At 41.8% G+C, this 15,566-nt stretch overlaps 1 protein-coding gene across 1 annotated transcript in view; it reads left to right on the top strand.

Moving 5' to 3' along the window:
• The first annotated feature begins 13,431 nt into the window (after window positions 1-13,431).
• The window catches only part of CAPN13 (calpain 13), a 43,349-nt gene continuing 41,214 nt past the window's right edge, over window positions 13,432-15,566 (top strand). The window contains exon 1 of the mRNA XM_023758628.1: window positions 13,432-13,629. Within this exon, the coding sequence (XP_023614396.1) occupies window positions 13,432-13,629 (198 nt within the window). The remainder of the gene's footprint in view (window positions 13,630-15,566) is intronic.

Raw genomic sequence — 15,566 nt, 5'->3', positions numbered from 1 at the left:
GGGGCCCACATCTGGATCCAATTAACTCTCACGTGCCTGAGGAAGGGGAGGTCAGGAACGTTTTCCTCGTTCTCAGCCAAACATTGTCCTCTGGCCCTCGAATCCTTATCCGGATGTGGCTTCCAACCAGCTGAGCTGCATCACTTGGCACTGTCTCTGAAACCTCCCACTTCTTCTCAGGAACGGAAGGTAAGAGACGTGCCTGAGGCAGAGATTCAGGGGGAGGCCCTCAGGATGGCTGGCTCCTGGGCCACCGCAGGCATGTCCCTTCCACTCAACAGCTGTCCTAATCCAGCGTCGCTGTCTCCTTCTAACCCGGTTCCCAGACCCTATCTACTCACTTAATCAGGTCACTTTATCCAGATGGACACAGGACTGCCCCAGGCCCCCACCTGCCGCACCTTGAGAAGTGGTCATGTGTCCTTCCCAACTCCCTGTAGATTTGCATGTATGGAAAATTCCCTCTTTCTCTTTATTCCTCCCTTCCTCTGCTCTCTCCCCTCCTTTTCACCTTCTCTGTTTTTCTCTCTCCCTCCTTCCTGCCTCCATCTCTTCCTCTCTCTCCTTTACTCTCTTTCTCTACCTCTCACTCCTTCTCTCCCCCAAGCTGTCCCTCTCTCCTTCCCTCTCTCTCCTCCTACTCTCTCTCTCCCTTACGCTACCTCTCTTTTCCCTGGTTTCCCCTTCTCTTCCTCTCCCTCCAAAGCCCAGAGGTGTGCCCAGGTGGCATACAGCTAAAAGTGGTTTGCATGGGTTTTGTGTGGTTTTTTTTTCCACCAGAGAACAGTTAAGTGCCTTATTTTCTCCACTTGGGTGGCTAAATTATTCTCGATGTGTTAAACAGTGTAATTAAACACATACACACGCGAGTGCGCGGCGCCTTCCCCCACCCTTCCTCGCTCCTTGTCAGCAGAGAGAGTGTCGGCCCCAGCCTTCAAGCTCTGTTAGTTTTAATTTGAGTTGTGGAATTAGTAATGGGTTTTGCCGGAACACTGCTGTGGGAAATAGATCGCTCCTCGAGCAGGGCTTGGGCACCATTTCAAATGAGTATTTGTTAAGGGGAAACCGTCCCTTGTCGTGTTCTGCTACATTACATCCGATTTATTTCCATTGTTCGGAGAAACACCAGCCGGGAGAGAGCGGTGAACACCACACCCAGGCAGGAAGCAAAATGCAGACAGAACCACCCTTTGTTGCTGGGACTTGCTAAGCTCACCCTGGGCACCCTGGCAAGCTTGGCACCTGCCGCTATGAGGCCTGGGGAGCTGCTGCCGCTGGCAGAAAAGACTGGGTAGGTGGTGGCAAAAATAGGACATTGAAGAAAAGCAATTGAATAGAGAGGACCCCTACAGGTCAAAGTTGGAAGGGATCTGCCCACTTTAAGGGTGATTTTGCACCCCTTTTAATAATCATGGCGATTTCATTGAAGAGTGTGCTGTGGTCGTTCTGTGGTCTGTGGTCATTCATCGTGGGCTGTGGTGCGTTAGCAGGTCTCTTCTTCGGCACCGTTCCGTGAGGCAGCCACTAGCAGTGTGGGTGTGTAAATTTCAATGAAAGTTAATTAAAAATGAAATAGAATTTCAAATTCAGTTCCTTAGTTGCACTTGCCATATTTCAAGTGCTCAGTAGCCATGGTGGGTGGTGGCTACTATACTGAACACAACTCCGGGGACCTGGAGAAACCTACTGGTGGCAGACCAGGAGGTACCTAGCCAATGCCTGGGGTGCTCACCTCCTGCTACAGGGCCTCAGCCACTGGGCTCAAGTTCAGGGCCAGGCTACAGGGTGATGGTCACGAGACCTACCACATAGCTTTTACTACGTCCTATGCCAAGCCCTTTGCAAGAATCTTTACATTTAATACCCACCTAATACTACGAGGCTGGTTTTATTACCACCCAACCCATTTTATGTGTAAGGCCCAGAGATATTCAGGTCATTGCTCAAGATCATTCAGTCACTAAGCAACATCTGGATTCAAACCACACTTTCAACCTGATTCCTCACATGCTTGAGCACCATTCCACAAAGTCTTGTTTTTTATTTTAAGAGACAAGGCAAAGCTCAGTTTTTCAAACAAGACCGTAAGATTCTTTCTTTGTCTTTCACGTTTGCCATTTTAATTATGATGAGCCCGGTGTGGGTCTTTAGGGTCAGTGAAGCGGCAAGGGGAGCCTCGTTGGGGGACCAGAGGTGATTAAATCTCTGCTCTCTCCGACCAGGATTATCCTGGAAGGCTGGGGGATAGGATTCGGGGCTGGCTCTCAATCTGTCTTTCTCCCAGTAAACATTTCTAGATTTCCAGCTTGCCAGGAAGTGATCTCTAGGTTCCTGGTGTGTTTACTTAGTGGCATGTTTGTGCCAATTAGAAAAAGTCACCACCTTTTCCAGGTAGAATATAACTATATTCCAGAAAACCCTTCTTGCAAGCAGACTGCTTCCTGGCCAGGTGCCCCGTGCTACTCTAACACCCTTCTTTGGGTACCATTCATAGTGTTGATGTGCCTCTTGAAGAGCAGCCCCCAGAACTGAACACAGTGGATTAGATGTCCAGGTGGGGTCAGGAGCATCTTATACAGGGGGTGGGGCTATCCTGTCCAGAGCAACACTTTACTGCTGTCACAGCAGTTCCGATTGTGTCAAATCTTTCACCGTATCGCCTCATTTAAAATAGGAAGCCAAGTAGGCCATACAAAATATTTTTGAAATGAAATTTAGCCAAGGCAGACTCACTATTTACATACACAATTAACTTTTAAATGTGAAGACAGATTTACAGTTTCCTTGGTTAAATTCCATCCTTTTGGTTTTGAGACCTTTTTGAATTTTCATTGTTCTTCCTTTCTTTCTATCATTAAGAATGATGAAAGAATTGAAAAGTACTTTCATTTTCATTTCAACATCTCCTTCCAGGACAGGACAAGGAACAGAGTTCTGTGACCATTATAGTACAGTAATTCTAAGATAATCCAGAATCATTTGTCAGTAATCTGATTCAAACTGTGAATTCTATTTACTATACTCTGCTGTACTTGTATACTTTACAATGCTATAGGCTGCCACCTACCCAGTCTATCAGTCCAGCCTGGTTTCAGAATCTTATATATATAGGAACTAAAGGGAGAGCTTATCAACTACTTTTTAAAAATCATGTTATATATAAACACATGTTATATAGCATATATTATATATATATTATATATGTTGAGATATATATATATACGTGTGTGTATATATATATATGCACATATATATAAATATAAACACGTATGACTATATATCTCAATGGCATTCTCCTATTCCTCCAAAATAGGAACTCTATTTTTGGAAGGAAAAAAAATAAAACAGGAAAAGAGGAAAAGGAGAAAGTTAAATAATTGGTTTTGATAAGGCTATATTTGCTTCTAGAAATATGAAATTTATATCCTAAGTACTCAAAGAATTTCTTTGCAAGTCCATGTCATAATTTTGCTATGAATATTACACTTCTTAAAAGCATTATGGAGTTTTAAATATTATTAAAAATCAGTGCTTTGGGAGAATGAATGTGGTTAATGACAACAAACTTCCTGGCTTAAAAAGAGACTCTCCCATTAGTGAAGATATATAGCACTGGGAACTCTTTACATTGCTATTGAGATGAAAACTCGGTACAACCTTGGAGAATAGTTTGGCATGTTTAGTGAGGTTGAGTATGTTCATACCCTAAGCCTAAAAATTCGACTCAGTGGTTGTACCACTTTCCATATGCACCAATAATATAAAAGTTCCATTTTATATATTGATTTTAGAGAAGAAGGGAGAGGGAGAGAGAGAGAAACATCAATTGGCTGCCTCCTGCATGACCCCTACTGGGGTTCGAGCCTAAAAACTTGTGTGTTTGTTTGTTTTTAATATGGATAAAGTTTCTTATACTAGGTTCCCATAAGAATTAACGTTTGGCTCAATTTATTAAAATTAAACTTCTAAGCAAAAATTCATAACACATTTATATTTGTATAAAGTGAAGAATATCTGTTCATCAAAGACACTGCCAAGAAAGTAAAAAGATAAGCCACCAACCGGTAGAAGATTTTTGCCACACATATGGCCAACAAAAGATGTCTATCTGGAGTAAAGAAAGTGTCAAATCAGTTAGAAACAGCAGCTCAATAGACAAATGGGCATAAGATCTGAAAATTCATTTTGCACGAGAGGGGATATGAGTGAAGAATGAACATATTAGCAGTAATCAGGGAAACATAAGTTAGGATTCCAGGGAGTTGTCACTTGACTCCCACCAGATGGGTACAAATAAGGAGCCTGCCAAAACCACGCGTTAGTGAAGATATATAGCACTGGGAACTCCTTACATTGCTATTGAGATGAAAACTCGGTACAACCTTGGAGAATAGTTTGGCATGTTTAGTGAGGTTGAGTATGTTCATACCCTAAGCCTAAAAATTCGACTCAGTGGTTGTACCATTTTCCATATGCACCAATAATATAAAAGTTCCATTTTATATATTGATTTTAGAGAAGAAGGGAGAGAGAGAGAGAGAGAGAGAGAGAGAGAGAGAGAGAGAGAAAGAAACATCAATTGGCTGCCCCCTGCATGACCCCTACTGGGGATCAAGCCTACAAACCAGGCAACCAGCAACCTCTTGGTGCATGGGTCGACATTCAACCACTGAGGCACACCAGCTGGGCGAAAGTTCCAGTTTTCATGTTGCCTAGTTTTATGCAATTGCATTTTAAAGTAGGCATGGTTATTGCCTATTTTTATGTTTAATGGGTTATCTTTCTGTTATTATTGATTTATAGGAGTTTGTTGTATATTCTGGATGCACGTCCTTTGTCTGATGGAGGCATTACAAATTTATCTATCCCAAGTTTGCAAGTATATCCTCCTGTGTTTTCTCATAAAAGTATTTCATTTTTATTTCTAGATTTATGATCTTTTTTTACTTGAATTTTTTGTATATAGTATGTAAGGGTTCTTGTGTGTGTGTTTGTTTTTCATATGGATATCCTGTTGATCCAGCATCATTTTTTGAAAGATGTTTCTATTCCCATTGAATTGCCTTAGAAACTTTGCCAAAATTAATTGACCATATATATTTCGGTCTATTTCTGGATTCTGGATTCTGCTCCATTGATCTATCTGTAGATAGCTCTCTATTGATTTATCTATTTGCCAATATTATAGCTTTATGTTAAGGACTGTAGTCAGGTTAAGTCCTCCAAATTTTTCTTAAAAAAATTTTTTTTGTTATTCCAGGTCCTTTGCATTTATATAAAGTTTATATAAGCTTGTCAATTTCTAAAAAAGAATTTTGATTAGGATTGTATTGAATCTATGTATAAATTTGGATAGAATTGCCATTTTGGCAATACTAAGCCTTCCAATCAATGAGTCTGATGCGTCTCTCCATTTATTCAGGTTTTCTTTAATTTCTCTCAGCAATGTTTTGTTGTTTTTGGTGTTGAAATCATGATGTCTTTAGTTAGATTTTTCCCCCCAAGTAATTTTTCTGGTGCTACTATTTTTCTATTGTTTGTTCCTAGTACACAATAAGTCAATTAATTTTTATATTAACTTGTATCTTGTGACTTTGCAAAACTCATTTATTAGTTCTAGTAGTTATTTTATAGATTTCATTTTTCTTCTTCTTTCTGATATTTTGGGCTTTTATTTTCTTATTGAACTGCTTAGGACCTCCAGTATAATGATAAATAAAAGTGTTGACAGTGGACACCCTTGCCTTAATTATGATCATCAGGGGGAAAAATACACTCTTCTATCATTAATATGATATAAGCTGCAGGTACTTTGTAAATGCCCATCAGTTTAAGGTTACTTACTTTTTCTAGATTTTTGAGAGTTTTTATCATAAATATACTTTGAATTTTGTCAAATAATTTTAATTATATTGTTTAATATCGTAATAACATTGGTTGATTCTTTTAGTCTTAAACCAACTGTATATTTCTGAAATAAACCCAACTTGGTCTTGATATATTTATTTTATTTTCCTTTTTAAATTATTAGATTTGATTTGCTAACATTTTCTTAAGGATATTTGCCATCTGTGCTCATGAGGTATGTTGATCTGTACTTTTTGGGGGGGTGAAGATTCCTTTATGAGGTGCTATTGGTAGTGTTATGCTGATGTGATACGTTCAGCTATGTTTCCCTTCTGCTCTACTTTCTGAAGAAGTTTGTTTTGTTTGTCCTTGAAGGTATAATAGAATTCACAGTGAAACTATCTGGGTCTAGGGTTTTCTTTCTTGGAAGGTTTTTAATAACAAATTCCATTTCTTTATTAGATACAGGGTAATTCAGATTTTCTGTTCCTTCTTGTATCAACTTTGGTAAATTGTATTTTTCAAGAAATCTGTCTACTTTCTATAACATCGATATTGTTTGCATTGGTTTGTTCATAGTAGTCTCTTCCCATTCCTTCAATGTATATAGGCTCTGTGGTGATAAGCCCTTATCGATGATGATGTTGGTGATTTGCATTCTCTCTTTTGTCCTTGACCAGTTTGACTCTGGGTTTGTCAATTTTTGGGGTCTTTAAAAAAAATCAGTTTTTGCTTTGTTAATTTTCTACTACTTTCTCTTTTATTAACTTCTGCTATTGTCTTTATTATTTACTTCCTTCTACTTGTTTTAGGTTTTCTTATTTTCCTTATGATGTCATCTTTGACTCATGAATTATTTAGAAGTGTTTAATTCTGGATATTTGGAATTTTCTTAAATATTATTATTGATTTCTAATCTTAACTCTGTTTCAGTTAGAGCATGCTCTGTGTGATTCAGTCCTTGGAATATATTGTTTTATGGCGCAGCATATTGTCAGTTTTGGGGAGTGTATCTCATACATTGAAGAGAATGTATACTCTACAGTTAGGTATAGTGCCGTATACATATCAAATATATCAAGATGATTTATAGTGTTATTCAGATCTATGATTTTACTGATTATTTTTTGTCAGGTTGGTCTATTAATTGCTGAAATATGAGTGCTAAAATATCCTACTATACTTGTGCTTCTTCCTTTAATTCTGTTAAGTTTTGGTTCATTTTTAGGTTTTATTATTAGGTGTCTACACATTTATGATTTTTATTTATTCCTGATTATTTTTTACCAATATTAAATGCCCCAGTTTATTCCTGGTAATACTCTTTGTTATGAAGTCTATTTGATCAATCTATTAATCAATCTCTGCCTTTTAATTGGAGTTATTTAACATTTAATTTAATTATTGATAAATATGGTTGGATTTATGTCTGATTTTTAGTTTGTTCACTGTTTCCCCTTTATTGACTTCTTTTGATTATTTGAATATGTTTTGGTAATCCATTTGAACATATCTATTGGTGTTTGGGCTATATTCTTTTTATTATTTGTTAGTGGCTGTCTAGGCATTATAATACACATACCTAACCTGTCACACTCTATTTTACCACTTCATGTAAAATACAAAAAACTTGCAACCATTATAGACCCCTTCAATCCCCTTCCACTGTCCTTTATGTTATACTTGTCATATGAATTACATCTGCATACATTGAAACCTCTCCAGAAAAAAATATTATAATATTTGCTTTAAACACGTACATGTATTTTTAAAGAATTTAAGGGGAAAAATGGTCTTACATATTTACTCAGCTATTTACTATCTATCCTTCCTGAAAATTCCAAATTCCCTGTTATGATTGCCCTTCAAATTGAAGACTTCCTTGGTCATTTCTTCTGAAGCATGTCTGCATGATGAATTCTCTTAGTTTTCCTTTGTCCAAAGTGGCTTTATTTCACTTTTATTCCTGAAATTTATTTTCACTCAATATAGACTGATCATTTCTACATTAGATCACTGCAGAATTGGCACCTGCCAGTTGATTGTTTTCTCTTGAGAATGAGTCACATTCTCTTAGTTCTTTTATTTTGAATAGTTTGGGATTCTATTGGGCAAAGTGAGTGTTATGTTGTTTAAACTGTGTTCTGTTAGAATCCTCTGGAGAATGTTGATTTTTTTAAAAATGTAGTCAATCAAATCAATTAAGTTGTCTATGCATTCTAGCTCATCTTCTGTGGGCAGTGGTCAAATCTCAGTTCATTCCTTTAAGCCTTTGCTATGCTGGTTTGGACCTGTCCCACACAGCCACAGTACAGATGGGTTAGGCCAGTGGTCGGCAAACTGCGGCTCGCGAGCCACATGTGGCTCTTTGGCCCCTTGAGTGTGGCTCTTCCTAAGCCTTAGGAGTACCCTAATTAAGTTAATAACAATGTACCTACCTATATATTTTAAGTTTAAAAAATTGGGCTCTCAAAAGAAACTTCAGTCGTTGTACTGTTGATATTTGGCTCTGTTGACTAATGAGTTTGCCCACCACTGGGTTAGGTTAAGACTCGTGCAAGTTTCTACTCAGAATTAAAGGACCGCATCCTCTGGCTCTCTCCCTTTTCAGCCTCTTACCACCAATTGCCAGGAGGGCTGTGGCCTTATAAGAAGAGAAAGAGAGACACTTGTCACTCTCTCTGCTATGTGAGGACATAGAGAGATGGAGACTGTAGCCAAGAAGAGGGTCTTCACCAAAGCCTGACCATGCTGGCATCCTGACCTTGGACGCTCAGCTTCCGAAACTGTCAGGAAATACATGCCCTTTGCTTAAGTTCCTGGCCTGTGGTATTGTTTTGCAGCCCCAGCCAACTAAGATAGTCACCCAACCCAGCAGAAGACACAGGGAAAGGCTCGATCGAACTCATTTTATCGACACTGAGGGAAGTAGAACAAGCTGCAGAGCCTGCAGAGCGCCTCTCGCCTGCTTCTCGTCCTCCTCTGGAGTCTTGATTCATTAGCTCATGCAGCTTCTCACATTAAGAACTTTTTATCAACTCTTTTTGCCTTTTTTTTTTAGCTCTTCCTGTGCCATTTTTATTGCTCGCCCCAAGAGATAACCCAGCAGCAAGACAGATTTTTATCCTGAATATCAGGTAGACCTTCCATCTCTTTTTTTTTATTAAGGCAGCTGAACTTCTCCCTTTTTTATCTTGCAAAGTGAGGCAAGCAGGATAGAGAAGAAAGGAAATAAGCCACGAAGCCCTCCCTAAAGTGACAGGCAGGGAAATTGGTTTGCCTTTTCTGCTGCACACAAAAGTGAAATGTCGTCAAGTCCTGTAGATCCTGCCGCCTGAGAAAGTGAGTCCACACAGACACAGAGAACAGCCTGCGGTCGCCAGAGGGAGGGGCCGGGGACTAGAGGCTGGGTGCTGGGTGGAAAAGGTGAAGGGATTAAGAAGTACACATTGGTGGTTGCAAAATAGTCAAGTACAGCATAGAGAATATAGGCAATAATATTGTAATAATGCATGGTGCTGGGTGGGTACTAGAATTATCGGGGGGATCACTTTGTAAAGTATCTGATTGTCTGACCATGATGCTATACACCTGAAACTAATACACAATAATATTGAATGTCAACTGTAATTGAAAAGAAAAAAACAACAACAATTTTTTAAGCGAGCCTACAGGCTGTTCCCTGACAAAGCCATAAGCAATTCAGAGAGAAAGGGGAACCCGGTAGCTATGAGGTCCACACGTGTGGGGGGCTCCCCTTCCTTCCTGCCTTTTCTTGCCTCATCAAGATTCTTCTCCCTCACAGAGCAGCCCATCTCCTCCAGCAACAGTCACCCAGGCCTGCCCCCCGCCGCCCCGGGACCCTTCTCCTTCCACCTGGGCGCTCAGTGGATGCCATCCCTCGGCCCTGGCTCTCCCCCCTGCAGACCCCTCTGAGCCCAGCCTGTCCTTCGTAAGAGCAAGGCCTCATGTTAGAGGGGTGGGGCTTCTGCACATTCCCTTTGTGGTCAAAATGGTGATAGTCATACTAACAACCATCATGTATTGATCACTATCTATTTACACGTCACAATGCTAAGTATTGGACAAGCACGGTTTCATCTGAGCCTCACGACTTTAGGCCCTGCATACTATCACCATCGCCACTTCACAAATGAGGAGAGTGAGTCTTAAAACGGGATTCCTAAAGCCAACCAGTTCCTAAAGTCAGCAGGTAGTCAGGGCCCTGCAGGCGGCCCGGGAACTGGCCGACAGATGCAGAGCCTTTGTGAGATTCTGATGGAGAAGTCAAGCCAAATTATTTCGACTCATTTTGTAGACAATTAAAGGCTGCTTAGTAACCGTTCCATAATTGCGTCATTAAGGGGAACTACCATTTGGTTTTCATAAACGAAAATGAGCTCATTGCTAGAGTTTATCGCATACTCTAATCCAGTATTTTACCGAGAGGTGGGTGGCTTGGCGATGCTGTATTGGTCCCACGGTCGCCAGGCATGTGCAGAGCTTGAAGACCCATAATTTTCACAACTCTCCACTGTCAGGCGTCACTGCCTTTGTCTTGAATTTACACTCAAACCTATTGCTGTTTACTTGCTCTTACGTGATATTTCAGCTTTATCACTATTTATATTATTGGTTGTGGGCTCTTCTCTAAACCCTATAGAGCAGCGGTTCTCAACCTGTGGGTCGCGACCCCTTTGGGGGTCGAACGACCCTTTCACAAGGGTCGCCTAAGACCTTCGGAAAACCCATATATAATTACATATTGTTTTTGTGATTAATCACTATGCTTTAATTATGTTCAATTTGTAACAATGAAATTGGGGGTCACCACAACATGAGGAACTGTATTAAAGGGTCGCGGCATTAGGAAGGTTGAGAACCACTACTATAGAGAGTGGTGAGGTCTGTTGACATATATTTTCACCTGTTATTTTTCAAGAACTATACTGAAATATCCTATTGGGCTAAACCAAATGAAATTGCCTGTCTTCAACCATTTTTACCTTCGGTTAAACCAGTGGTCGGCAAACTCATTAGTCAACAGAGCCAAATATCAAGAGTCCAACAATTGAAATTTCTTTTGAGAGCCAAATTTTTTAAACTTAAACTATATAGGTAGGTACATTGTTATTAACTTAATTAGGGTACTCCTAAGGCTTAGGAAGAGCCACACTCAAGGGGCCAAAGAGCCGCATGTGGCTCGCAAGCTGCAGTTTGCCGACCACTGGGTTAAACCATATGAAACTGACTCCAGTCAACCCTTCTGGACCTACAAAAATGACAGTTTCGTGTGGTTCATCCTAATAGTTCAAATGTAAATTCTTATCTCATTTGCTAGAAATTGTGTGTATAATACCCTCCAAAAATGTAGGTACTGTACCACTTCACAGTACCTGTGAATTTGTGTTTTAAATAATTTGTAACATACTATTATTATAAGTTACTATAAGGAAATTGCTATTATTTTAAATTTGCAATTTTTTTCTGTGAGTTGTTTATGTTTCTCTCTCGTGCTTCAGCATCACTTGATTCCTTTTCACTGTGCAGTGGGAATGGATAGGACATGTGGACCTTGGGGACTTTTGTGCTACCTAGACAGACGCTGGTCAAAAAACGTAAAAAGCACAGCTTTTGGGGCGAAGGAGGTTTTCCAAGCCCCACAACTAGTAAGTGTGGATTCAGGATTCAGATGGAAGTCAGCCTGCCTCGCTGACTGAGGAAATGATGCCTATTTTCGTAAATGATGTCAGTTACACCTCTGTAGCCTCCTGAACAAACAAACAAAAACAAAAAAAAAAAACAGGCTTCCATGATATCTCTTTAGGGAAATTAGGTTACGACCATTTATTGAGTGCCAGTCACTCTGCTTGGTATGTTAGGTCAAACCTCATTTAATACCACCACAAGCCTTGGGAGGTTGGTATTATCAATCCGTCCTGGTGGGAAACAAGTTCACAGGCTTGAGTCTAACTCAGTGTTGCAGAACAGGTGGTGAGCGCAGGAAGCAAACTTCAAAACCCATTTGAATGCTCACCACCTGCCTTTTCTTCTTCCTCCCTCCCCCTTCCCTCTGGAACCTGTTTCTCTACCATTTTCACTATTAACCCTTGAACACTCTCTCCCATGGACAAATGCAGCAGCCACCTGGACTCCACCCTCTCTCCGTCCCTACCTACCCCCCACATGGCCTCCAACTTGCTCCACAATTCTATGCGTAGATCTGATCACAACCCACCTCTTCCATGGCCCCGCGGTGCTGGCGAGGTAGAAGGCATTTCCCAGTCCAGCCTTTCAGCTGTGGGGAGGGTCTGCCGTTCCATGCCGCGACCACTTCCTGTCCCGCAAGCTGGGTCCAGGCCAGAGGGGAGGTTGCTTTCCACAAACCTCCCTGAGAGACTATCTGGTCGTAGTTCACTCTGATACACATCAGCACCGCTCCACTACCTCCTGCCATGTGCTGGTTCCTGGAACTGGTTGTTGTCCTGACCTGGTCAAGCATGTAATTTCCTGTACCTGGTAGAAGCCTCATATGGTCCCTTTGACTGTCCTCCTTTTACCCTATATTCTTCTTTGGTGCCCACCAAGGGGCACAAGGGTCCATTTGGCCTTGCAGCCACCCAACGCATGCCTCCTGTAAATTTCCCTTTAAAAAGTCTATTCGTTACCAGATGAGTGGCCAGCCTCTTTCTTCAGTCTTTCCCTCCTCTCTGCTTACAGATGTGGATTTGCAGATCCAGAAACTTTCCCTGGGTCTGTGTGTGCTATCGCCCACCTACCTTCCTGACCGTCTCTGCCAATACTCCCTATCCCCAGCCCCGACCCCAATGACCCCTCCAGCCCCTCCCATTTCCTCTAACACCCATGACCTTTCTAACCCAACTCCTGAGCCTCCTTGCACTTGCTACTCAGGGCACCTGGAGGGACTTATTTATTTATTTATTTATTTTACTACCTGCCATTTCTCCACCTGGAAAATTCTCCTTCCTTCAAGGCCCAATTCAAAGGTCGCCGCCTGTTGGAGAGTCATCCCAGACTCTCCTTGGCAGTTCGTAGCTCCTTTATGTCCACAGGACTTTGCACACATTTTTAATTAGACAGACAGTTTCTGTTGAATGATAGAATGTTGAATGTTGTTGTTGAAATGTCTAATCTATCTTTCCCACTTGATAATGAGCGCCTGGAGGATAAAGATCATGTTGTATTTTCTTTGGATTGCCAGCCCTCAGAAAGCGCTTGGCACAAGGTCAGTACTCAATAAATATTCATTAATGTGCAAATACCCCCATAGTCTCTGGTGCGCATAGAGCATACTGAGGAGCTGTTCGGTACAGCGGATTGCAACGGAACCTAGAGGAAGGGTGACTGATTCCAGTCTGGGCTCGTCTACCAGCTGGCTGTGTCACCAGGGACAGCACTGATCTGGGTCTCAGTCCCCTCACTTGTAAGGGGGTGGGGGGCAGACATCTGAGTGTCCTTTCAGGGCTCACATCCGATGATGTGAAGGACTTGACAGCTCATCTCTAAAACTATCTTTTTTTCTCACCCAAAGGAAAAGACGTTGGAGGTCTTCTAAGGAGAGTCATGGCACACACTCTGGAGCCTCTATCCCAGATGCCCGTCATCAAGTTCAAGGGCCAGGACTTTAAGACCCTGCGGGATCGTTGCCTAAGCAGAGGCCTCCTGTTTGAGGATGAGACCTTCCCTGCCGAGAGTTCTTCCATAGGCCCGTTGCTGCTCCAGGGAAAACGCCTCTCCAGGCTGCAGTGGGAGCGACCAAAGGTGAGTGAGCCCCCCAGGCCTGGGCCCTCTGAGCCAGCCCACCATGGTCCCTCCCATGGCCCCTCAGGACCCCTGAGTTCTAACCCAGCTCTAACACTGAGCACATCACTAGATGACCTGCCTCAGTATTCTCACCTGAAAAATGAGAAGACATAGGTGTGAAGAGTGTCTCTGAGCTCTCTTCTGTCTCTATAATTGAGCCTGTCATCACTCTTTATTCTCTTCAGGTATGACTGTCTTTATCTCCTGTTCCTTTTTGTCTGTTAGAATTTACTCAAAGGGAAGCTACCATGTCAGTCACTTGTACAATAGGATGAATTTAAATAATTGGCTCGCCTCTCTCACTTTTATTTGTATTTTCAATCTTGCAAAGACCTGATCACCTACAGAAGAATTTTAGACATCAGCGGGAAAGTTAGGAAGCTATTTCAGGGCAACATTCCAAGTCCTCTGAGTCCCCCACCCCAGCAGATGGCCACTCACTCCACCTTGCAGCAAGGAGAGCCTTGTTGGTTTTTCCAGAACCATCTCAGTTTCAGGGCGTGAGGCTCCAGAGGACATTGCTCAGCCAACTTAACGTTTTCATAATCTCATCAGGGCCACTGCTGATGACAAAGACCCAGGTCACGGTCACTGTGAGTGCCCTGGTGCTCAAAGCTTCTGTTTGTGCTTCCAAAAGCAGCCAGTGGAACCTAAAACAAGGGAAAATGCTATCGTGTCTAGTAAGCTAAGGATGATAACATCAGCAAGTATAACTGAGCACATATTAAATGCCATGCACTCTACCGAGCACTTTCAGTAAAGTCACGTTAGGTCGTCCAGAAAAGGCATTTTCTGGTGACACAGAACAAGACACAGAACTCTGGGGGTGCCAACTCAGGACAGACCTGGAGCCTCAGGGAAGGAGGAGATTAGTGGGGATCAGATGGGGCTTGGATCTGCTTAAAGAAAGTGGGGTGCTCCAGCCTTCTAGGACCCATCTTCCCAGCCAGCAGCAACAAGTCCCCACAATGACTCTCTTCTTCAGGCCTTCCCCTCCTAAGGAGGGCTGACCAGAGAACTCTGTTTAACATTTGGAAGGGTTAAATATTGTTTTGTCTGGGTTATTTTCAGAGGCTGAGATTCTTTTTGAATGTGTTTCCTTTTTTTCATGCGGTGCTGGGAATAGATGTGAGACTACATTTATAGTGTTTAAGAATTTATACATCTATTTAGAAAGGGTTGAGAATTTCTCGTCATCTTAATTCCAGCAGCATCTCAACTTGTGATGTCTTTGGGGGTCAAGGAGAAATGTAGGCAAACAAAAGTGAAATGACTTACACAAAATCATGCCAGGGAGCACAGACAATAGGGTGGTGAAGGCCTGGGCGGGCGTGGAGGCTGGTTAGAAGGGGTCAGTGGGGGACAAAGGGGGCATATGTAATACTTTCAACAATAAAGGTTAAAAAAAAAGAATCGTTCCAGGAACCCAGGATAGAGGCACCAGGGGCCAAATGCAGTCTATTCCCATTCCTCTTCTACCAGGGGCTGTCTTTTCCATTCCAGCACTTCTTTTAAAATGTATATGTGAATATGTCATCTGTCTTTATGTTTCTTATCACAGCTGGCAGTATAGTACTTCCCAGAGCTTTCCATGTGTCTTATTTTGTCTCCTTTGTTCTTCTTTATTTCATGGATAATAATAAAAAATCCCATTTATCAAGTTTGTACATGTGCTACGTATTAATCTAAGCACTTTACACATCACATTGCCACGGCAACCCCGTGAGTCGATAACATTATCATCCTTGTTCAGTAGGTCGGCACCGCCCAATAGAACTTTCCGTGAGGATGGGAAGGTTCGTTCTGTGCCGTTCATTACAGCAACCACTGGTCACATGTGGCTGTTCAGCACTTGGAATGTGGGTTGTGTGACTGAGGTTCTGAAATTTTCATTT

Source organism: Myotis lucifugus, unplaced genomic scaffold, assembly GCF_000147115.1.
Source record: "Myotis lucifugus unplaced genomic scaffold, Myoluc2.0 scaffold_134, whole genome shotgun sequence".
Classification (NCBI taxonomy): domain Eukaryota; kingdom Metazoa; phylum Chordata; class Mammalia; order Chiroptera; family Vespertilionidae; genus Myotis; species Myotis lucifugus.
Note: the sequence above shows the minus strand (reverse complement) of the source record. Positions and strands in the feature narration are given on the sequence as shown.